This window comes from Eumetopias jubatus, unplaced genomic scaffold (genome assembly GCF_037043125.1).
Source record: "Eumetopias jubatus isolate StellerSeaLion01/CBP00866 unplaced genomic scaffold, mEumJub1_p1.0 scaffold_16, whole genome shotgun sequence".
NCBI classification, from domain to species: domain Eukaryota; kingdom Metazoa; phylum Chordata; class Mammalia; order Carnivora; family Otariidae; genus Eumetopias; species Eumetopias jubatus.
In genome coordinates this window covers 53,727,873-53,753,603 of record NW_028274822.1, presented here as the reverse complement: position 1 = coordinate 53,753,603, position 25,731 = coordinate 53,727,873, and the positions used below count along the sequence as shown (strand labels likewise).

The following is a 25,731-nucleotide window of genomic DNA, read 5'->3' as shown; positions in this document are numbered from 1 at the left end:
CAGGTAATTTTTATCCTAAGCGATGAATCATAAAATGCCTCCACAAGAGGTCTCTCTCTCTCCACCTCTCTATGTCCCTCCCTTCCTTCCTCCCCCTTCTTTCCAGCATTTGTAATTACTATATATACATTTATGAAGAAACTTAGAGTTGCATTAATCTTGACAAATTCATAGAGCAAGGACAGCAGCTTCTTTTTATAAAACTCTTCTAGATAAATCTATTTTTATAGATATTTTATACGCAATCCAAAGATGTTGCACTTTTTTGCTTGTTGAGATAGTCCATATTTTTCAGCTTTTTGATTTAGCATTTTGAGATAGCAATCCACGGTCCTCCTTTATGTCATATGGCATATGCCCAGTCCTTCATACGGCCATGTTCACAACTTCATGGAGAAACTTTAGTCCTGATCCACATCAATCTGCGGTTGACCTGAGTGGAAAGTTTCACTATTTTATCAGATGGCTTGGGTCCACAATACCTAATCAGATAATGCCATGTTATATTAGGAGATCTACAAAGCCACTCATTGCAAGAGTTTACATAGAGAAATATCTGTGAATAAGCTTCTCTGACAAAAACTCACCTTTGACTGAACCTCATTCTTCACACACACTTTTTTTTAAGATTTTTTTTTTTATTTATTCATTTGAGACGGAGAGATACAGAGAGAGAGAGAGAGAGCATGAGCAGGGGGAGGTGCAGAGGCAGAGGGAGAAGCAGGCTCTCCGCTGAGCAGGGAGCCCGATGTGCGATCACGACCTGAGCCGAAAGCAGAGGCTTAACCATCTGAGCCACCCAGGCGCCCCCCACACACACTTCTAATTCACATTCATTTCATTGATCTTCTTCATAAAAATATTTCTAACTCAACATTAAAACAGTCATCACAAAAGATCTTAATTAATAGCTAAATGCCATCATCATTACAGATATTTTTTTCATGGTACCATAACATTCCTGTGTTGAATATGAGCATTAAAAATGTTACTTATGGGCGCACCTGCGTGGCTCAGTCGTAAGCGTCTGCCTTCAGCTCAGGTCATGATCCCAGGGTCCTGGGATTGAACCCTGCATTGGGCTCCCTGCTCAGCAGGAAGCCTGCTTCTCCCTCTCCCACTCCCCCTACTTATGTTCCCTCTCTCGCTGTGTCTCTCTCTGTCAAATAAATAAATAAAATCTTTAAAAAAAAAAATCTTACTTATGCATAACTGTACCACCAGTTTCTCTAAGCTTCAGAACAGGACACAGGGGACCTTCTTTTCATCATTACCTGCAAGGACACTGAAAATGTGGGCACTGGTGCTCCACACCACAGACTGCTGAGGGGTATGGGCTGATGGTAAGCGGCTGTGTGGGCCCCCCTACCCCACCGGAACCAGGCCTCCGAAGTGAGGGGCCTAGCAGAGGCAGCCTGCCAGGAAAACTGGCAAGTGAGGATTTGAATAGTTCTGGAAGATCCCAATCTACTATTTGGAAACTTCTGGACAGATAATCTCTCAAGTCTCCAGGTCTAACATGCTATGATTTGAATAAAGTATGTGTCAAAACACTGCTAAAGTTTACTCTTTTAAGCATGCCAGCATTTACATCATCAATTTTCTTAGCATAGAATAAACCAACAAACCTGAGTTCCAGTCCACAAATTCTGAAATCCTTAAGCTTAAAAGCACTTTGATTTAGGAAGTCATTAGTCCCCAGAACTGATAATTCTCTGGGAATATGTGAAATAAAGGGATATATGATTTTACGTATGGAATAGGGTCATCAGAACAGCGTAATCAAATATGTTCTACCTACACCCTTGCCCTGATGGCAATATAGTATTAACTACTTTAGCGAATTAGGAAAACATTTTGACCTAAGACAATAGTTTGTGCATAATGGGTACTCAGTAAATATTTATCTACTATTACTATTGTCAAGGATAGTTAGGCACCTCATATGCAAACACAGTTTTATCCTTGGTGAAGGAAGGAAACAAAACAATGAGAAGATAAGGTCTCTGAGAATACTAGTTCATTAACAAGCGTTCTTATATTCTGGGAACTGACAGAGTTCATGTGCCTGTTAGGGTGCTCTCTTGGATTCCTAGCCCCAGTTCCGATGCGTGACGAGGAGGTTTCACCAGACCAACAAGCGATTCTCTGAATATCCGCAGGGTGTCCTGTCATTCCACTCAATTCTGACACTATCTACTCAGTCATAGCATCAGATCCCACAGGGTAAGGGATCAGTCCTGCAAGACTCCCCCCACCTACCCTTGCACCCACTTCAGACCCCGGGCACAAGTCCAGGTTTTCACCTGTGCTTCTGATGAACTGACTATAGATTAGAGGTTCCAATGACCTCTTCCTTCTTTGGGTTTGATTAATTTGCTGGAGAGGCTTATAGGACTCAGAGAAACATTTCACAGTACTTACGAGATTACTGGTTTGTGATAAAAGAGTATAACTCAGGAAGAACCAGATGGAGGAGATGCATAGGGCAAAGTATGTAGAAATGGGCACAGCTTCCATTCCTTTTCCAGGTACACCACTGTCTCCACACCTCATTGACCCAGAGGTTCTCCAAACCCAGTCCTTTGGGGTTTTCACGGAGGCTTCAATATATAGGCATGGTTGATTAAATCACTGGCCATTAGGAATGATTCAACCTCCAGCCCCTCTCTCCTCCCAGGATGTCAGGAGGTGGGACTGAAAGTTCCAACCCTCTGATCACAAGGTTGGTTGCCCTGGCAACCAGCCCCCAACCACAGGTAGGATCCAAGAGTCATCTCATTAAAATAGTAAATGAACTAGCAACCTTTGTTGCTTTTGTCACTTAGGAAATTCCAAGGGTTTTAAAAGCTCTGCCAGAAATGGTGATGATGACCAAATATATATCTATTATAAATCACAGTTTCACAAGCTCCTCATTACCAGTGAGTAAGTCAAGCACTGGGAATGAAGCCCCCTGAGATACTGTTTTGCGTTTTTTTTTCCAGCTCCCATGAGTTTTATATTCAAACTTTCAAACCTCCCTTGTATAATATGTAACATCATTGTGCTCTTTCACATAAAAAAGTCCTATGGAATTCTGCTTTCAGCTTAATTTTAAAGCAGAAGTAATAATGTTGTCTTTCTTTAAATGGGAGAGGCGTAAGTTCATTTTTGGGAGGAACACCCAAGTAAGGACTAGGAGCCTAATTCAACATAAGGAATGAATAGGGGAAGCCCTCTGCCACTTGATACTGGAGTTAGAGAGGGCTCCCAGTTATTCTTTTCAAACCCTAATGCACATAAGAATCACCCGGAAATTCTGTTAAAATGCAAATGCTCATTCAGTAGGCCCAAGTGAGACCAGTGAGTCCACATTTCTAACAAGCTCCCAGGTGATGCCCTTGCTGCTGGTTCTAGGACCAAATTTTTTAGTAGCTTGCTTTTAGAAATACCCTGAGAGCCTAAATTAATTGTTCTGGGATGGGGCTCAGAGATAGAGGAGGGGTGAAATTTAAAATAAAATTCCCAAAATGATCACATGAATGTGTAGTTCGGGGTGGGGGGGTAGTTTCTGTTTCTAAATATACTTAAAGACAATAGGAAGATAGGCCAAAAAAAAAGTTTATTAACTGTTTTTACCATTAGCGCCTATGGCTGTTCTAAAATAATCAGATCTTGCAATATATTCACAATTCTATCTGATTTCAAATTTGTTCTTGTTTTTTCCCTAACGAGCTTTACCACTTTCAGCTTAAATCCTAAAAATGCTAATCAGAAGGGAGGAATGTTCTTTTAGCATTAGATATTTATCTTGTACATAAAAGCAGACAGGGGCCACCTGCAGTCTCACAAAGAGCCCAGGGGGAGGCTATTAATAGAGGTCAATTCTGGTTAGCTCCGCCTAACTAGCTAGCCCACTGAGCTCTTCTGAACCTCCATTCCTCATGTGTACAATGAGAGCCTTAGAAAGGATGACCACATCCATGCAGATCTGACACCCTTTGATTCTTTGATTAAGTCACCAATGGCAAACAACACCTCGATCTGTGAGAATTATCTTGTCCTTTAAGGTACCTTTCCTGCAGACTTGCATCATGCCCGTGCTACAAGAGATGCGCGAAATCCTGGCCAGAGCGAGCCTCTGTTCATTCCTCAGTGTCGACCGCCCCCTGCAGGCGCTCCCCGGGACTGACTCTTCCCGCGGTCAGGGCTCGTATCCCTAGAAACACAGACTCACTCTTTCCTTCATTTAGACCATTGGGCACAGGGAAGACGAGGACAGAGCATAAGTGCCTTTTTCATTAGAGAAAAGACAAAGACCAATTAATAAAGACCCAAGAAGAGGAAGGGCACTCAGGGGTTAGAAGAGGGAAGGAAATGAGCCGAGTCTGAGCTGTCTGGGCAGCGGCCTCTGAAAGGGGAGCTTTGTTTTTGTCTAATCCCCTAGCTCCCTCCTTCCTGTTTCATACACATTACTTGCCAGAATCTTGGGATTTTTCACAGCAGAATATGTATATTCTATTATATTGCTACCATAATACATTTTGACCAGAAAGCTTTTATCCCTTTTTATGTGTTAGTAAATGAACGTTCAGTGCTTCTCTATGGCAAAGTTAAACCATCCCGGATAGGGAGAGTATTACCTTTCCATTCCCTTTCATTCAAAGCATAAGAAATTCCTATGATTTACCACAGTGCAAGGGTAATAAAAGTGGGTAGAAGTCATCTTTTCAACATCTAAGCATGTATCTAGAAAAGCTTCTGACTGCCAACAGTCCTAATTATTACTTTGTACCTAATCAATTTAATCAGAGTACATGTAGTCATCTGAATACCATTTGATTCTGGTGATAATGGAGGTAGGGCACATTTCCATTTTGCTCACGAATGCCTTAAAATATGTGTCTGCCTTATATCGCGGATGATTGTACTTTCTGCTCAGAATTCTGTGAAGTTAATGATTCTTCCCATTTCCCGGAAAACCTTTTTTCCTTTTTGTTTGGATGAACGAGTAGTTATTTTCCCTAGATCTAAGTTTCAGAAGTGGTGCATTTCTACATCTAAGGCCGAGTAACACATAGTCAATGAATGTACATTCATGTGTGTTTCATGGGACATCAACGTTGTATCTTAAATGCCTTTTCCTATGGTCATCTCCAGGCTTCTTACGCCTTAATTAAGGCATCAGGATGGCTATATGGAACTGTAGTAGCCAGTGATGTGTTGGAAAGGCAGGGGACAATATTCAGAAGAGGAGTCTAGTTATTATAAACTACCTGCGTTTCCCAGAGAAGCAGAAAACAACAAGAATGCTGCATTCCGGGGCGCCTGGGTGGCTCAATTGGTTAAGTAACTGCCTTTGGCTCAGGTCATGATCTCAGGGTCCTGGGATCGAGCCCCACGGCGGGCTCCCTGTTCAGCTGGGAACCTGCTTCTCCCTCTCCCTCTGCTGCTCCCCCTGCTTGTGCTCTCTCTCTCTCTCTCTGTCAAATAAATGAATAAAATCTTTTTAAAAAATGCTGCATTCAGAGAATAACATGAGTCCCACCACCTCCCTTGGCTCCTGCCTGCCTTCCTTCCTCTCTAATGACAATAGCGCTGACCTGGAGGGCAGGGAAATGGAATATCCCGGGGCTCCAAACACAGTGACACCTACCCAGGTCCTTGAGCCATGGGTACGTTCTGAATGTGTACATTTTTTTTTTTTCCTCAGTGCCACAAACAGACCCTGGTTCATTGCGACAGAAGTTTTAAAATTTGGAGGTTAAATTAACTCTGCTTGCCCTTAGGTATGAACTCAGTTCCAAACATCTAGCTTTGGACCAGGTGAGGAGTACATTGTTTCGTTTCTTTTTACCCAGTTTCTTTCTAACCCATTCATCGTCTGAGGATGGAATTATTTTTCATTAAATTTTTATTTTGATATAATTGTAGATTCACATGTACTTGTAAAAAGAATGCAGAGAGATTGCATATACCTTTTACCCAGTCTCCTCCCAATAGTAACATCTTACAAAACTATAGTATCACAAGCAAGATACTGACAGAGCCAAGATACAAAAGCTTTCCATCACCACAAATAGCCCTCAATGTTGCCTTTTTATAGCTACGCTCACTTCCCTTCCACCCCCACTTCTTTCTTTACCCCTGGCAACCACTAATCTCTTCTTCATCTCTATGAATTTGTCATTTCAAGAACATTCTATAAGTAGAATCTTGTAGTATGTAACCTTTTGGAAAGTACTTTTTTCACTTAGCATAATTCTCCAGAGATCTTTCCAGACTGTTGCTGAGTAGTGTTCCATGGCATGGATGTACCACAGTTTATTTCACCTTTTACCCATTGACAGACAACTGGATTGTTTCCAGTTGGAGACTATGAAGAATAAAGCTGCTATAATGTTCCTATATAGGCTTTTGGGGTGAACACAGCCTTAATTTCTCAAAGATAAATTCCCAGGAATACTGTTGCTGGGTCATAGAGTAGTTGCGCATTTCATTTTTTAAGAGACACTTTTTAGAGTGACTGCACCATTTTACATTCTCACCAGCAATGTATGAGGGATTCTGTTGTTCTAAATCCTATCAATGTTTGCTGTCACTGGGGTGTCTGGGTGGCTCAGTCGTTAAGCATCTGCCTTCAGCTCGGGTCATGATCTCAGGGTCCTGGAATCGAGCCCCGCATTGGGCTCCCTGCTCCGTGGGAAGCCTGCTTCTCCCTCTCCCACTCCCCCTGCTTGTGTTCCCTCTCTCACTGTGTCTCTCTCTGTCAAATAAATAAATAAAATCTTTTAAAAAAAAATTTGCTGTCATTATGTTTTTAGTTTAGCCATTCTGAGAGGTATGTAGTGCTACCTCATTGTGGATTTTATCTGCATTTCCCTAATGGTTAATGATGTTCATCATCTTTTTGTGTGCTTATTTGTCATATGTCTGTCTCTTCAGGCCTTTTGCCCATTTTCTAATTAGATTTTTTTTCTGTTGGATTTTGAGAGTATTTTGTTTATAGCAGCTACTAGTCCTTCATCAGATATGTGATTTTTAAGATCTTCTCATCTCTAGTTTGTCTTTTCATCTTCTTCATAGAGTCAAAGAGCCAACGCTTTTAATTTTGATTACATCCAATTTATCAAGTTTTCCTTTTATGCAACATTCTTTTAGTGTCAAATCTAAGAACACTTTGCCAGGCTTAGGATCCCAAAGATTTTCTCTGTTTTTTCCATGTCTTATATTTAAGACTATGATCCATTTTGACTTAGTTTTTTTTTTAATTTTATTATGTTATATTAATCACCATACATTACATCATTAGTTTTTGATGTAGTGTTCCATGATTCATTGTTTGACTTAGTTTTTTATAAGGGATGAGACTTAGTTTTAAATTTTGTTTGTTTTTGTTTGGAGTTTTGCCTATAAAAGTCCAATTACTCCAGTACTATTTGTTGAAAGGACTATCTTTCCTCCATTAAATTGCTATTGCAATTGGCAATAATCACTTGGGCATATTTGTGTGGGTTTATTTCTAGATTCCTCACTCTGTGCCATTGATCTACATGTCTATCCCCGACCAGTACCACACAGTCTTGATTACTGAAGCTATACAGAAAGTCTTCAAATTGAGTAGAGTGAAAAATAAATAAGTAAATATTGAATAAAGTGAATCCTACTTTATTCCTCAAAATTATTTTAGGGGCACCTGGGTGGTTCAGTCAGTTAAACGCCCGACTCTTGACTTCAGCTCAGGTCATGATCTTGGGGTTGGGGGACTGAGTCCCATGTCTGGCTCGGTGCTCAACACAGAGTCTGCTTGTCCCTCTCCCTGCCCCTCCCCCACCCTCAACCCACCCCGAGTATGCACACACATTCTCTCTATAAATAAAATCTTTAAAAACATTTTAGCTAGGGTGCCTGGGTGGCTCAGTCATTAGCGTCTGCCTGTGGCTCAGGTCATGATCCCACGGTCCTGGGATCGAGTCCCACATCGGGGGAAGCCTGCTTCTCCCTCTTCCCTGCTTGTGTTCCTGCTCTTGCTATCTCTCTGTCAAATAAATAAATAAAATCTTTAAAATATATATATATTTTAGCTATTCTAGTTCCTCTGACTTTCCATGTAGATTTCAAAAATAATCTTGTCTATATCTAAAAACATGGAAATTTGATAAGAAATGCATTAAACCTTTCTATCAATTTGGGGAGAATTTACATTTTTACTACATTGAACATCTCCATTGATCTAATCTTCTTTGATTTTTTTTAATCTTCTTTGATTTCTTTCATCGGCATTGCATAGTTTTTAGCACACAAGTCTTGAGGATGCTTTGTTAGACTTACACCTAAGCACTGCATTTTTTTAAACAGTTGTAAATGGTATTGTATTTCTAATTTTGGTATCCATGTGTTCATTCTAGTATACAGAAATACAATTGATTTTTATGTGTTGATCTTGTATTCTGGTACTTGGCTGAATTTACTTCTTAGTTCAGGAATTTTTTTTTTTGTACATTCTTTGGTATTTTCTATGTTGGCAATCATATCAACTGCAAATAGGACAGTTTTATTTTTTCCTTTCCAATTTGTATGCTTATTTCTTTATTACACTGACTAGGACTTCCAGCACTATGCTAAATAAGAGTGAGATTGAACATCCTTCCCTTGTTCTAATCTTGGAAAAATTCAGTCTTTTGCTATTAAGTATAATGTTAGCTGTACACATTGTGTATTATTTCAATTCTTTTAAATCGGTTGAGGTTTCACTTTATGGCCCAGAATATGGTCTTTCTTTATATAGTTTCCATGGGTATTTGGGAAGAATGTGTATTCTGCTGTTCTTGGGCAGAATGTTCTTTAAGTGTCTATTTGATTCTATTGGTTGATATAGTTTTGAGATCTTCTAGATCCTCTTTGATTTTCTGTCTAGTTGCTCTAACAATTGTGGAGAAGTGATTGTTGAAGTCTCCAGCTGTAATTGTGGATTTTCTGTCTCTTTCAGTTCTATCAGTTTTTGCTTCATTTGTTTTGAGATATTTAAGATTCCTTTGTGTTCTTAATGAATCAGTTCTTTAGTTATTTTGTAATGTCCCCTTTGGGCATTTTTCTCTACCAATAACCTTTACTAATAAAATTTCTTTATCTGATATTAATAGAGCCACTCCTGTTTTCCGTTGTCTGTTTACATGATACAATTTTTTCTATCCTTTTATTTTCAACTTGTTTACATCATTATATTTGAAGTGAGTTTCTTGGAGACAGTAAATAGTTGGGTCATGTTTTTTAATCCAGTCTGCAAATCTCTGTCTTTTATTTAATGCATTGAGACTATATATTTAATGTAATTATTATCTTAGGGTTTAAGTCTCCCGTTAGATTTTTTGTTTTCTGTTTGTTCTGTTTTTTGTTTCTCTGGTTTTGTTTCCTGCTTTCTTATGGGAAACGAATATTTTTCAGAATTCTATTTGGATTTATCTGTAGTGTTTTTGAGTATGTCTTTTTGGTATAGCTTTTTTAATGGTAGATTTAGGAATTATAATTTATCACAATTTAATGTTATCATTTTACCTGTTTGAATAAAATATAGAAATAAAGAAAGACAAATACCATATGATTTCACTCATATGTGGAATTTAAGAAACAAAAAGATGAACATATTGGGGTGGGGGAGAAAGAAAAAAGAGGAAAACAAACCATAAGAGACTCAAACATAGAGAACAAACTGAGGGTTGGTAGAGGAAGGTGGGTGGGGGATAGGCTAGAGGTATGAAGGGATTAAGGAGGGCACTTGTGATGATGAGTACTGGATGTTGTATGTAAATGATAAAGCACTAAATTCTATTCCTGAAACGAGTATTGCACCATACGTTAACTAACTAGAATTTAAATAAAAATTTGAAAAGAAAAAATAAAATAAAAGTGTTCTGTCTTAGACTCATAAATACAGAGAACTGGTAGTTGCAGAGGGGTGGAGGTGGGGGTTGAGGAGATGGGCAAAATAGAAGTGAAGCAGATTGAGAGGAACAAATCTCCAGTTATAAAATAAATCAGCCGTGGGATGAGAAGTAAAGCATAGGAAATAGTCATTAATATTGTAATAACATTGTATGGTAGCAGATGGTAACTAACTGTGGTGAGCATTGTATAATGTATAGAACTGTTGAATCACTACGTTGAACACCTGAGACCAATACAACATTGTCAACTTTTTGGTTCTGGGTTGGGCTTATGTAGTTGGCCATATTTTTTATGTATACCAAAACCAGGTAACTGCCACAAATAAGAAAACTTGGAAAGCCATGAAAATTTAGTTTCCATCTAAAGGAACTCAGATATAATTATAGAACCACTACTGGTAATATTTTAGAAACCATGGAAAAAGTACCAGGAGAAAAGTAAATATTATCTCAGTTTTCAAAAGAGAAGACTCCAAAAGTTGCAAATAGTTAATCTAATGTGAATTCTTGGAAAAATTCCAGAAGGAATTTCTAAACAGATGGTTTGTGATGATTTAGAAAATAAGAACTACCAAGATTTACTAACAAGGCATATATAGAACTACCTCTATCTCCCTCTTTGAAATGGTTGAGACAGACACATCAGAGGAGTGTAATTGCATTTAGGATAGTATTTAAAACAGTGGATCACTATAGGCTTGCATTAAAGAATAAAGATCAGAAAAAAATTAAAAATAAAAATAAACATTATAGAAATATGGGCTGGGTGATAGGGGAATGTCTGAAACAGCCTTAGAGCAAAAACTATATATATTATTGATGGACTGAGTCAGCTTGGAAGATCACTGATTCACCCAATCCCAGTCAATAATTTGACAAGTAACTGGGTAAGAAAACAGATGGCATCATTACAGGGAAGGTACGAGATGATTAAGACTATAGAAGTCATACAGATCTAGCCTTTGTTTCTGAGTTTACAAACTTGTCAGCCTCAGCTTCCTCGTTTGTAAAATAGAAGTAATAATGCTTCATAATTACTATAATAATACAGAATATTAGTGTGATAGGTAAGACATTGTAAGTAAAGTATTTAAATGCATAGGACCTTGTAATACTCACTGATTTGGGGTATTGCTATGTTTGCTTCTGTTATCACATATGCTGGTGACACATAACTGGCAAGAACAGTTGATCGATTGCATGTATTTCATGGGATTAATCTTTGACTTCAATTTATTTATTAAAGGGTTTTATTTATTTATTTGAGTGAGAGAGAGAACATGAGCAGGGGCAGGGGGAGAGGGAGAAACAGACTGCCCTGCTGAGCAGGGAGCCCAATGCAGGGCTCAATCCCAGGACCCTGGGACCATGACCTGAGCCGAAGGCAGATGCTTAACTGACTGAGCCACCCAGGCATCCCCCTTTGATTTCATTTTAATAAGAACTAAAGTGTCAAAAATTGGAATGACTTAACATCATTTGATATGAAGATCTAAACATTGTCCAAAGGGAGCTTACCAGAAGTTCAGAGTGTGCTTATAGGCCGAACAATCCAGAGCTTTGTCAGGCCATATCCCAGAAGGATTTTCTCTGTAAAATAGATGATAACAGCCATTCTGTATTCTGCACTTGTCAGCCCACATTTGAAGTTTAAGTTTGGTTCTGGGTGCTTTGTTGTCAAAGAGAAAGTTACAAACTGGCCCAACTTTAGAGATGAATTGTCAAGGTAGTGGACAGCCTGAAGTCTTGACACAAGAGGACGAGATAAAGGGGGCATGTTACCTGGAGAAGAAAAGGCTTAGCTGGAATAGACAGCTGTGTTCAAAACAACTGAGGACTATTGCATGGAAGAGATGTCTTTTTTGTGACCTTTTGGCAAGCCAGTAGTGAGGGTAGACATGGAGCATTTGACAAAGGGGATTAGAAGAAAACCAACATTATAAGAATTATTGAAGAGTCTGTCTTTAGCTGCTTTTTGTTCTTCCCAAAGTGAAGTCAGAATATGAAGCACTTTGTGAAAAATCGATCAGAACTCTTTTACATGGGTTTTAACCACTCCAATTTGTCAATGTCAACTTACATCTATGAAGGACATCTGCTCTGCCCTGACACTTTTTAAATTGAAGGAAACACTGTACTCAGCTCAAAGCAGCATTTAGGTCACTATTCCCCCTGCCCCCTCCACAGCATCACGGTCATGGGCTTTCTACTAAGGAGTACACTTAAATTGTCATCACAGCTTTCTTCGTGATGACATTTTTTCTTTCCTTACTGGTTCATAAACTGACACTATTGGCAACCGTATTTCTGCAATCTCTAACTGCTTATGGAATTACTTTTTTGGATGTCTTAATTATTTCGATGCAATTTGTTCTCAATGCTATATCGAGTTTTAATTATATTACTGTTTTTGCAATTACTAGAGCAGTAAAATTAAACTCACATTTTTACTGTACTTTCCACCAAATAATAGAAGTATCATTTTACTCTTTTCAACCATAGCAATAATAGTCCCTGAAATACTACTATATTATTTAGTGTGCTTAAAACTTACCCTAAATGATAAATAGTATGTCTTTCCAAGAGGGAAAAAAGTGACAGTTTGTTTTTATTATGTTGGTACCCAAATTTGTTGGGAGTTTAATTGCCAAGAAATGAAATAGGGAAGATTAAGTACTTCTCTTAAAGAGAGATTTTTATTTCTGGGCATATCCTCCCAAGAATTGGAAGCAGAGACTCAAACAGATATTTGTACACCCATGTTCACAGCCACTTTATTCTCAATAGCAAAAAGTGGAAGCAACCCAAGTGTCTGTCAGTAGATGAGAGGATCAACAAAATGTAGTCTATACACACAATGGAATCTTATTCAGCCTTAGAGGAAGTTAGTTCTGCCATGCGCTGCACCATGGATAAACCTTGAAGACATTCTATTAAGTGAAATAAGCCAGGCAAGTACTATATAATTTCACTTGTATGAGATACATCTACAGTGGTCAAACTCAGAGAGACATAGAGTAGAAGGGTGGTTGCCAGGGGCTTGGGGTGAGACCGCTTAAGATCTACTCTCAGACAAATACCATATGATCGCACTTACATGTAGACTCTAAACAAACAAAAACTGAGCTTATAAATACAGAGAACAGGTTGGTGGTTGTCAAAGGTGAGTGTTGGGCGTAGGAGAAATGGATGAAGGGGGTCCAAGGGTACAAACTTCCAGTTAGAAAATGAAGAAGTCCTGTGGCTGTAATGTATAGCATGGAGACCATGGGTAACAATACTGTAGTACATGTTTGAAAGTGTTAGGGGTGCCTGGGTGGCTCAGTCAGTTAAGAGTCTGCCTTTGGCTCAGGTCATGATCCCAGGATCCTGGGATCAAGCCCTGAGTCGAGTCCGGCTCCCTGCTCAGTGGGGAGTCTGCTGCTCCCTCTGCCCCTCCCCCTGCTTATGCTGTCTCTCTGTCAAATAAATAAATAAAATATTTAGAAAAAAAAGTCTTGAGACTAAGTCTTAGAAGTTCTCATCACAAGAAAAAACTCTGTGTGGTGCTGGATGTTAACTAGATTTATTAGGGTGATCATTTAGCAATACTCACAGTGAATCATTATGTCCTACATTTGACACTGTCAATCTTATATCTCAATTAAAAAAAAAAGATCTACTTTCTTTGCAAATTTCAAGCACACAGCACACTATTATTAGCTATGATCACTATGCCGCACATCACATCCCTAGAGTTTATTCATCTGATGAAGTTATACTTTTAGTATTCTATTACAAAGTTAATCATTTTCACTTCAAGGACACTGGTTTCAAATTTTGCAGTCTGAGTATTATTGCATTTTTCTCTTCTTTGGCAACCTTACTGATACACTGGGCCAAGCTTGTGTACGTGGTTGCTCCATGACTAACATAAGGGTGTCCTATCTTTGAGTGCGTTAAAGGACATGATAATGAATGGGACTCGGCCAGGCCAAAATCTCGGTTCTGCTAAGCCACAAAACATTAACTGAGCCTAAGCAATTTAGGGAGAAAAGTGGAAAGAGATAGATGTCATGTGAATAGGCCAACACAGAAAAATAATTAATCTAACATGAGAACTAATATTTCTGAATATGCACATGCCCTTTCTTCTTGGCAAATCACCTTTCTTTTGAGGTGAAATGAAGTAATCATTACACTATTTCCTGGCATTTCTTTAGTGTTTCTACACCAGCAACACATATCCATACTGTACATTTTATGTTGAGAGCTGTGGGCTCCACTAAGCGGACAAGGTAAGAGTTCATTTCCTTATATTTAGTGTATGATTAAAGTATGTATTGTTTTATCAGAAATGACTCACCAAAATAGACTATTCAATCCTTTCTGAATGATTGTTCACTTAGAAATCTGGGAATTATGCTTTATTTCATAACAAGTGACCAGGGTAAATGATTGTTGCAATGATGCCTCATTTCCCCATCTCAGCCAGCAGACACTCATTTTTCAAAACACTGGACTTTTGCTTCTTCTTTTGAATATACACCATTTATGAAATAGTCACCACACCATTGCTGCCCCCTAACCATTGGGCACAGCAGCATCATTTATGTTGGCAATATCGTTGCCCTAGGTCAGGTTGCAAAAGAGCCAAAGAAACACATTTGTCATCTAATTCTCAAGTTCTAAGGGGACATGAACTTTAGGTTATAAATGCTTCTAGCTAAGTCTCTCTTTTTCTAGAAGAGATCTTAAAGGGGAAATGAATTCTTTGGTTCGTTGGTTGGTTGGGATTGGGGCCGTGAGCATTTATAAAGTAACCCCACGTGAATCATCATAATAGCACGTAACACATGGCAAATATTTACTTGAGCTGGCAGAACAAATAATTCATGTTTGATAGCTACTTGTAGGATCCATAAAGAACATTCATTTTTAGAACCATTTCCCTTTTGTAATAATGATGTGGGAGGTTTACTTTTGCTGTTAAATTCCAGATCTATTTTAATTTGGCCTCTTTCTCAGTGCAATTGCAAAAAGTAGCTGCTCGTCAAATTCCCAGGTTTTGGTATTATTGAGTCTATCTTTTTTGACTATTGTGTTTAAGTAATTCCATACAAACTTCAAGAATGAGTGCAATCCTATACACTGCAAAGAGGATATTGGGATTGTAGAGATTATCTTTACCATCTATGGATGTGGACCTGGGTGTGCCCGGATCTGATGTGCAAATGGTGTTCATATTTATCAACATTTCTCTAATTTACTGAGCCTCTGTCCATTTTTTATTGAGTTATTTGCATTATTCTTTAATTTGCTAAGTCCACTTTAAATGTTATAGGCGTGAACCCTCTTCATTACATAGGGTGGTACTGCAAATATGTTTCCTACCCAGTGACTATTATTCGTTTTTTTTAAAGATTTTATTTACTTATTTGAGAGAGAGAATGAGAAAGAGAGAGAGAGAGAGAGAGAGCATGAGGGGGGGGAAGGTCAGAGGGAGAGGCAGACTCCCTGCCAAGCAGGGAGCCCGATGCAGGACTCGATCCCGGGACTCCGGGATCATGACCTGAGCCAAAGGTGGTCGCTTAACCAGCTAAGCCACCCAGGCGCCCCCAGTGACTATTATTCTTAACTTTGCTTACAGTGTCTTCTGTTGAACAAAAGTTTTAAATTTTTATGTAGTCCTACTTGTCAATTTTTTTTTATGGCTTTTAATTTCAACATCCTGTTTCTAAAAACCTTTCTCCACCACTTTCTTTTCATTTCTTAGGCTTTCTTTTTTGTCCTCCATAAGGTTTTATAGTTTTTTCCATAAAATTCTGATAGTTTAAAAAAAAGTTTTGGGACACTCAGTCGGTAAGCGTCTGCCTTCGGCTCAGGTCATGATTCCACAGTCCTGGGATCGAGCCCCGCATCAGGCTCCCTGCTCAGGGGGAAGCCTGCTTCTCCCTCTCCCACTCGCCCTGCTTGTGTTCCCTCTCTCGCTGTGTCTCTCTGTCAAATAAATAAAATCTTTAAAAAATAAATAAATAAAAATTAAAAAAGTTTTTAAGTATAGACATTAAGATTAAGTAGGATGCCTGGCTGGCTCAGTCAGAGTATGTGACTCCTGATTTTGGGGTTGTATGTTTGAGCCCCACGTTGCACGTAAGGATTACTTAAAAATGAAATCTTAAAAAAAAAATTATAGGGGTGCCTGAGTGGCTCTGTAGGTTAAGCAGCTGCCCTTGGCTCAGGTCATGATCCCAAGGTCCTGGGATCGAGCCCCACCTCATGCTACCCGCTCAGGGAGGAGTCTGCTTCTCCCTCTCCCTCTGTTCTTCCTTCCTCCCCGCCCACTTGTGCTCACTCACGTGCTCTCTCTCTCAAATAAATAAAAGGATTATAAAACACATTCTTCTATAACATACTAGACAACTTTAAATTTGTAAATATTTGATTTTTAGTCTTTTAATCTATATGGATAGTAGGAATCCATTTTTTTCCATGTGGACACACAGCTCATCTAACACCATTACTAAGTAATTGATCTCTTCCCTGCTTATTTGAATTACCACCTTTGCAATATACTAAATTCAGATAGACACTCAGTTCTGTTTCTGGAGTCCTTATTTTATTCCACTGATTTGTCTATTCCTTCGCTATACCACACTGTTTTCCTCTTTGTAGTTATAAAGTATATTTGAGATCTGATAGGATATTTATCTCCTTTTTTATTTATTTTTTTTATTTTCTGGCTGTTTTTAGACCCCCTCCTCTTAATCATCTTCCATATTTAATCTTCACATGGGCTCTTAAATCCATCTGCTCAAGTTCCGCTGCTACTTAACTCAGTCCTATCACTGGTTATTTAAATTATTGCTATATTGCAACCCCTTCACAGGCTCTCCTCTCATTGTGCCAACCACAGTGTGCTCTCTGAACTCCCTCCGTTAGGAAATTTGATTATTTTGAGGCCTCGTATAATTTTTAAAACAGCTTTATTAAGCTATAATGTACATACCAAACAATTTACTCATTTAAAATGTGCAATTCAATGGTCTAGCATATTCAGATTTGTGCAACCATCACAATTTTAGAGCATTTTCACCACCCCAAAGAAAAAAGTCATACTTTTTAGATATCAACCCCCAACCTTGCCATCTTCCTCCTCCTCCTAGACATTCCAGTCTAGGCAACCACTAATCTACTGGCTGTCTTTAGAGATTTTTTTATTCTGGACACTTTATATAAGTGGAATTGTATAATCTGTAACTGGCCTTTTCCACTGACCATGATGTTTACAAAATTCATCCCTGTTGTAGCATATGTCAGTACTAAACTCTTCCTCACGGCCAGCTAATATTCCACTGTATGGATGAACCACATTTTACCCATTCATCAGCTGACAGACATTTAGTTTGCCCTACCTTTTGGCTCTTATGAATAATGCTGCTATGAACCTCATATAAACTTTAAAATGAGTTTGTTACACTCAAAAAAAAAAAATCTGTGAAAATTTTTATTGCAATTGCGTTAGGTTTGTAGAATAATTTAGGAAAATTTTAATTTTTTTCTTACAATATTACTTCCATCAAGGAAAATTATCTTCCTTTGCATTTATTTAGGCCTTGTTTATTGCCTTCCATAAAGTTTTATAGCTTTCTTCATAAAATTCTATTGCATTTTTTTATAATTTGTACTGATTTTATAACGTTTTGCCATTTTGAATGGATTTTTTTTAAATTTCTATTTGGTGGTGGCAGTAATAGAAAAGCTATTAATTTTTGTGTTTTTTAACCCTGTATCTAGCTATCCTATCGATCTCTCTTATGCATTCCAATAGTTTTTCAGATTTTTATCTTCCAGATAATTATATAATCTGTGAATACACAAAGCTTATGTCTTACTTCACAATATTTATATTCCCTGTATCTTTTTATTTTCTAATTTCATTGGCTTTGATCTCCAGAATGATAAATAATAGCAAAGATATTGGGTATACATCTTTCTCATCAACTTTAACTTTTACTGCAAGCAAGGTTTCAGCAAAAATAAAAGAAATTTAACAATGAAAGAAAAATCACCCTGAATCCCATGTGAAAGTAAGCTTGAAAAATACTGAAAATAAATTGTTTGTATATGTATATAAAGGCAGGAAGTTGGGCACCGCAGTGGCTCAGTCACTTAAGTGACTGCCTTCGGCTCGGGTCATGATCCCAGGGTCCTGGGATCGAGCCCCACATCGGGCTTCCTGCTCAGTGGGGGAGTCTGCTTCTCCCCTCCCCCTGCTCATGCTCTCTCACACTCTATCTCTCTCTCTTTCAAATAAATAAATAAAATCTTTAAAAAAAAATAAAAAGAAGAGGAAAGAAAAGACAGGAAGGATATACACCAGACTGCTACAGGTAGTTCTTTCAAGGGTGTGGGATTCTGGAGAAACAGGGGTGGAGAGGGAGACCCACTTTCTGTTTTATGCACTCCTGTATAGCTTGGCAATGAGCCTTTCCTACTTTGATAATTTTAAAATACATCTTGAAAAAATCCACAGAGTACAAAGTGTGTAAAGACTTTCTTTACATATCAAGATTTAAAGATGTGTGCATTGTTAACGGCTAAAATTTAAGGTTTGTACACTAAGTTCAGTCTCAACTAAATGACACAAAGATTAGACAGACAAGTAAATGATAAGATTGGTAGAGATACTGATATAGTTGCAGATGTATACCAACTGTCTGTTACTAGAAAGTCCAAAAACAAAAAGACGGCCAGAGAAAGGAAGTGGGTAAAAGACAAAGCTTACAGACCAAACAGGACATTTTCTGGGATGGGGCAATCAGAGCTATTATCTCCCTCCTCCAGATGCCTGGGAAAATGTGAATGGGGAAATTATTTCGTGGGCTGAAGAGAATTTTATTGCTCTCTGCATCATCAGACCTTAATGATTTCCTGTCAAAAGTTTTTCCTTCTGAGACACCATGGGGGAGTCTAGTAATCATAGGAAGCCATCTATATTATTCATCCCAGTGTTTAGGGTGCCACATCAATGATAGTGCTCCCACATCTTAGTACTGCTTACATCTTAGAATATGACTAAATGTGCCCCTTCTCTTATTCCCTTTCAGGATTTCCAATGAACACTCCCCCAAACTCCAGATCCGGAGTCACAGTTACCTGAGGGCAGTAAGTGAAGTCTCCATCAACCGAAGCCTGGACAGTCTTGACCCTGCCGGCTTGCTCACATCACCAAAGTTCCGCTCTAGGAATGAGAGCTACATGCGAGCCATGAGCACCATCAGCCAGGTGAGCACCATGGCTGTGGGCCATTACCTGCATAAGGGTTAGTGGACACGGGGCATGAAGTGAGGGGGTGGCCACTTGCAGAGTAACCCACTGATGGATCAGCCTGATCTACATGCTATGCACGTTCAGCTACAGCAAGCACCTGGTATCAGCAGTCTACCAGGGAGGGGGTTCTCTGCAGATGGATAAAGGACACTGCAGAGAGTCCTTGGAAATTCATCAGCAGTCAGTCAGTACCAGCACACTTGCCATTAGGAAGTTGATGGATGAGGTTATAAAGAAGCTTGAAGGATAGGTCAGGGTAGACATCACTGGCAAAAACCACAGCAGTGTCTAATCATAAAAGTTCAAGTATTGAGCAGGTCATTAAGACAGGGGCCCAGGGACAGGAAGTGACAATCTACTTATCTCACCGGGGTCCCAGGTGAATATTGTATCGTGGTAATGAGACAAAAGCCACCTCTAAGAACCAGGGATTAAGACTCAATAAAGGCAACTTAATGCTATATCCAAAATATTCAGCTGAAGGTCCTCCAGGCTCTCCCATTAAAGGTCAGAGAGTGTGGGAGAGGGCGAGGCTACCTAGGATCAAGGGCAGAGAGGACCTGGACTCTTGGAGGACCTGACCCTGCAGCGTTTTGGGGGCTACCAAATGAACCGAAGATACCCCAGGGGCTGGCTTCCTCTGGGAACACAACAAGAAGAGTGTTTTTTAAATAATGTGTAGGAACTCTGAATAAATTGCTATCACAAAAATAACTATTGTACAATTAATTCAGCTAGTATTTATTGAGCAGAACACTGGACCAGATTATACAAGTTATTCATCGATGAACAAAACAAAATCCATTCCCACTAAGAGCTTACAAGAGTACAAATAAGGGCACCTGGGTGGCTCAGTCATTAAGCGTCTGCCTTCAGCCCGGGTCATGATCCCAGGGTCCTGGGATCGAGCCCCGCATCGGGCTCCCTGCTCCGCAGGAAGCCTGCTTCTCCCTCTCCCACTCCCCCTGCTTGTGTTCCCTCTCTCGCTGTGTCTCACTCTGTCAAATAATTAAATAAAATCTTTAAAAAAAAAAAAGAGTACAAATAAGATAAAAGTGCTATCATTATTATTTACTTGAACATCACAAGACACTCTGAGGTAGGCAGGGCAAGTATTAATAATAAGAGGCAACTTTACCGGGTCAGACACTTTGCGAATTGCTTTATATTTTCATAATATTATTTTACAAAACACCCTGTAAGGTATGTAAGGAACCAGATGTTAAATGGGACTTTGTGGTCACAGAATAATCAACAAGATCCTGAAACTAAGGAGAAAACAGTGCTAAGAACCCAGGATTCTAAAGAGAGAGTTTCTAGGCATGCAGTCTAGAAATATACATTTTAACAAATATTCCAAGAGATTCTAATAAAGTAGTATTTGATCTGAATTTTGAAAAATGCTTCCCTAAAGCATATTCAAGGAATAGTGAATGTTTTAGTTTTGGTGGAGCTCAGAATACTTGTAGAGGCAGCAATGGGAAATCTGTCCTGAATTTTGCCCTGGATATATTTTTTTTTTAAGATTTATTTATTTATTTATTTATTTATTTATTTATTTGAGAGAGAGCACAGAGCAAGAGAAAGAGAGAGAGCACGAGCAGGGGGAAGGGGCAGAGGGAAAAGGAAAAGCAGGCTCCCTGCTGTGGGACTCGATCCCAGGACCCTGGGATCATGACCTGAGCCAAAGGCAGATGCTTAACCTACTGAGCCACCCAGGCGCCCCTCCCTGGATATATTTCTTAATGCATGGCTTTGCATGCAGGCCCAGGGGACTGGACTTCATTTATTAGGAATGGGATTGATTAAAGATTAATTAAAACTTCAGCTTTTAAGCAGGCAAGAGATATGATCAGAATTTTGATATGAGATAATTTATATGGAAAAAATAGAGGAAAGATGAGAAAGGATGAATGGCTAGAAGCAGCGAAGCTAGTTTGGAAGACACTGTGAGCACCAAGGAGAGAATTAATGCTACTAGCAGTGCTGCTGCAAAGTGTGGTAGTGGTGGTGAGGAAGTGTTGGTGATGGGGATGGTGGTGATCGTGGTGATGAGGAGGAGGATGGTGGTGAGGGTGGTGGTGGTGGTGGTAAGCCGAGCACTGAAGTTGAACGGTAGGCTGAGAACCGATGCATCTCTGATCTATCAGAGTGAGACCCTGAAATAGGACCACGCTCTTGCTTTGTCCCTATCATCAAAATAGAGCTCTTTACTCTAAATGCAGTCTTTTTTTTTTAAGATTTTATTTATTTATTTGACAGAGAGAGAGAGAGAGAGCACAAGCAGGGGGAGCAGCAGGCAGAGGGAGAGGGAGAAGCAGGCTCCCCGCTGAGCAGGGAGCCCGATGCGGGGCTCGACCTAGGACCCTGAGATCAAGGGCAGACGCTTAACCGACTGAGCCACCCAGGTGTCCCTAAATGTTTAGATTTTAAGTGTTTAAGACAGGATAAACATGTCACTTCCCTCATCAGGACATTGCGTCTACACAGCTGCCTGGCTTGAGTCCCTGTGCCACAGATCTGACCTTCCTGAGACGCTATCATGTCCCAGCGACAGCTTAATGAGATGGCAACAAATCACTGAAGAGGCACATGTGGGCCCTGATGCTAGGACAGGTCAAGCTCTGCAATTCGGTGGTATAATCATTTAGCCTTAAGTAAAATACAGAAAGAATAGCTATCCTAAATGGATTCCTAATGATACATCATTTTTCTAGTCCCCATATTCAATTTTCAAGTAACACAATATCTTTAAGGATAATTTCCAACTATTGCAGTCCCAACACTGTCATTATTCAAAGGAGACTAGTTTCTTCTTCAAAGCAATACTACCATATATATTCTAGACTTTTCAAAAAGTGGTCAGCTTTTCTGATGTTGGGGATATTCTCTTACAGATCTTTAGTAGCAGCCCTAATAGTATAGAATTTAAATGCATTATATCCTATTCCCCTTTAAAACCTGATATATTATTCATCAAAGGCTTTGAAAGATCAAAGTAAAATGTTATAAGCCAAGATATTGGTCTAGAATAAATAAATTGTTTATTTCTGCCATTCATACCTCATAGAAGTAAAATACCCCTAAAAACAGATTGTGCTTGCATGGTAGAGAAAAATTGAACTTTTTAATATTTATTCCCTTTCTATATTTTGTACTATATATACATCTAATAAAAATAGGGGCTTTTATAAAATGAAGCTTCAGAAGAAAAAATTTTTAAAAGTCACATTTAAAAATATATATATTTGGTACAATAAAGTCATTTCCAAATTAGCCTAATTTATGTCTTCATTTATTTCAAGTCCAATTCTCAAATATCTTCATCTGGCGTGGTAAACGAGAAGCCCACAGACATTTTTGGCTGGCAATGTGTTGGATTTCTACATCATTTTTTTTTAAAAGTGAATAGGCAGTTATTATGCTCAGTGGTAATAACAGCAGTTTAGCTGTGACTTGTGACCTAGACCATCCCTTCATTGTATATATACAAAGAAATAAAAACTCAGATGAATTAAGTGTCTATGAAGACGGCCAGTAAGAGAACCTAGAAACCCAAGTATCCTGACTCCTCACTGGTAAGTTTCTTCAGTACCTACTGGTATGAGGGTATTGACGGCAACAATATTGCTAATAATAGTAGTAATAATGGAAGTGATAACAGTGGAGTAGTCATCACGCATTGCTTACCTGATACATACAAGAAGATTTTCATATTATCTCATTAATTTCATATCAACTATAAAAAAGATCATTCCTTAATTTTTGAAATTCAGTCTTAGACAATTGGGGTAAATTGTTTCATTCATCCCACTACACTATCTCACAGAATAACATCCACTATTTGTGGAATATCTACCATGTGCCTAGAAATATAATATGCATTTTGAATATTTTATTTTTATCCTTAAAGCATCCATAGGAAATAAGCATCATTATACCCATTTTACAGATGAGGAAAGTAAAGCTCAGAGAATTCAAACAAATTGCCCATGGTAGAGTAGAAAGAGCATTAAACTATAACTGGGGCACCTGGGTGGCTCAGTCAGTTGAGCCTCCAACTCTTGATTTCAGCTCAGGTCGTGATCTCAGGGTCATGGGATTGAGCCCCAGATCCAGCTCTGCACTCAGTGTGGAGTCTGCTTGTCCCTCTCCCTCTGCTCCTCCCCCCAACTCATGCTCTCTCTCTCAAATAAAGAAAATCTTATTAAAAATAAATAAACTACTCCTTCCCATATAACAAATGCAAATAGATCTCAAATCTAAACAATAACACAAAATGACAAAAATTAAGATTAGGAGAATATGTGTATGATACTGTGGTAAGAATTATATAACTTTTAATAAAATAAGAACTCCAGGAAACATAAAGTAAAAGATTGACATCTGTTCTAACTAAAAACTATTTCTGTGTGGCAAAAGATATCATAAAGTTAAGATGCCATTGATGGGGGGGAGGATATTAAACATACAAAGGAAAGCTTCCAGTTGCCTAACGTATTTCTACCAATAACTATGAAAAGATAAACAACCTAAAAGAAGGTGGGGGCAAAACTTATAAAATAGCAAATCAGAGGGGAAAATATAAAGGCCAATAAATATGAGGGAAAAAATGTTTATACACAGTAGTGGGCTGATAAAGACAAATTGAAAGAGCACAGTATCATTTCTGACCTATAAAAGTTGCAAAAACAGCTAATATCCAGTTCTGCTGACCATACTGAGAAATGAGCTCCAGCTTCTTGCTCTTTAGAGTGAACTCCTGCAGTTGTTTTAGAAAGTAAGTTGATAAAATCTACAAAAATGTAAAACATATCTTTTGACACAAGAATCCCACTTTTGGAACTCTGTAATACAGAAATAAAAGCACCAGTATATAAAGATAAATGCACAAAAATGTTGGTCATAGCACAGTCACCAAGGACACATCTGAACCATCATTCACAAAGGAGTAATTGAATAAATTATGGTACCATCATACTATACGATTTTACGGTGGTAGTGACTTAGCATCTCAATTTCCCTGAGTCTCCATATAAAAGACAGAGCAACTAGGTAGAAAAACCCAAAAGTCTTGGAGAACATTTACAACAAAATGAGGTATATCAAGGTATTCCATGAACCCAAAATATAAGTGGATGAGAAAAAACCACAAGTAGCCATAAGCCTGCACTGTATCCACATCTGCGTAGGAAGACATAGAGGGAATCAATGACTTTTGTGACGAACTTGAGCGCAGCAAAACAAAACAAGCAACACGTATTCACTGGAAAGTTCAGGGCACCTATTTGAGAATAGCAGCTGACCCTGGAAGGGATCTGCCTTCTCTAATAGCAGATCAATTCCGGGAGCCTGCAGGAAGGTCAAAGAAAACTGGAGCAGTCTGAACCCATCTGTACACTGGAAACCAACCAACCAGTGTCTCCATCCAGGACAGGGCCCAGGGGGTGAGAAGAAACAGATGGGAGGAGAATGAAGCGTGAGCAAGATAGAGACAATAGCAAAGAAGAAAGGAAAAGGCCCCGGTGAAAGTTAGGGACAGGAGCAAAAGAATCAGGGACTCTCAGAAAGCCAAAAAAAGGGGCGCCTGGGTGGCTCAGTCGGTTAAGCGACTGCCTTCAGCTCAGGTCATGATCCTGGAGTCCCGGGATCGAGTCCCGCATCGGGCTCCCTGCTCGGCGGCGAGTCTGCTTCTCCCTCTGACCCTCTTCCCTCTCGTGCTCTCTCTCATTCTCTCTCTCTCTCAAATAAATAAAATCTTTTAAAAAAAAAAGAAAGCAAAAAAATAAAATAAAAAACGAAGTCCTGGGAATTTGGGGGGATATATATTGAACGCACCACCCTCTCAAGGTCAGAAGAACTAATTTTACATTCAAAGTCACTATAAGAAGAAAAGACAGTAAGGAATAGAGTAACATTCCTACAGAAAATGAAAGCATGCAGAAAGACATACCCACAAAATAGATCAAAACTGTTAACTCACTACAGTTGACCTTGAACAACAATGTTTGAACTGTGTGGGTCCACTTATATACATGGATTTTTTTTTATAAATACAGTATAATACTGTAACTGTATTTTCTCTTCCTTATGGTTTTCTTAATAACATTCTTTTCTTTAACTTACTTTATTGTAAAAATATAGTGCATTATACATAAAAGATGAAATATGTGTTAATCAACTGTTTATGTTGTAAGGATTCTGGTTATTAATAGTTACACTTTTGTGGAGTCAAAAGTTGTATGTGGATTTTTTTTTTTTTTAAGATTTTAGGGGCACCTGGGTGGCTCAGTTGGTTAAGCCTCTGCCTTCGGCTCAGGTCATGATCCCACAGTTCTGGGATCAAGCCCCGCATCGGGCTCCTTGCTCAGCAGGAAGCCTGCTTCTCCCTCTCCCTCTGCCTGCCGCTCTGCCTACTTGTGATTCTTCTGTGTGTGTCTGTCAAATAAATAAATAAAATCTTTAAAAAAATAAAATAAAATATTTTCTTTGA

General features: G+C 38.9%; 1 protein-coding gene across 14 annotated transcripts in view; it reads left to right on the top strand.

Annotated features, from left to right (window-relative positions):
- The window catches only part of DLGAP1 (DLG associated protein 1), a 306,524-nt gene that overhangs the window by 104,780 nt on the left and 176,013 nt on the right, over positions 1–25,731 (top strand). For all 14 annotated transcript variants that reach the window (XM_088019672.1, XM_088019671.1, XM_088019683.1 and 11 more), the window contains one exon: positions 19,016–19,193. In XM_088019672.1, the coding sequence (XP_087875798.1) occupies positions 19,016–19,193 (178 nt within the window). The remainder of the gene's footprint in view (positions 1–19,015; positions 19,194–25,731) is intronic.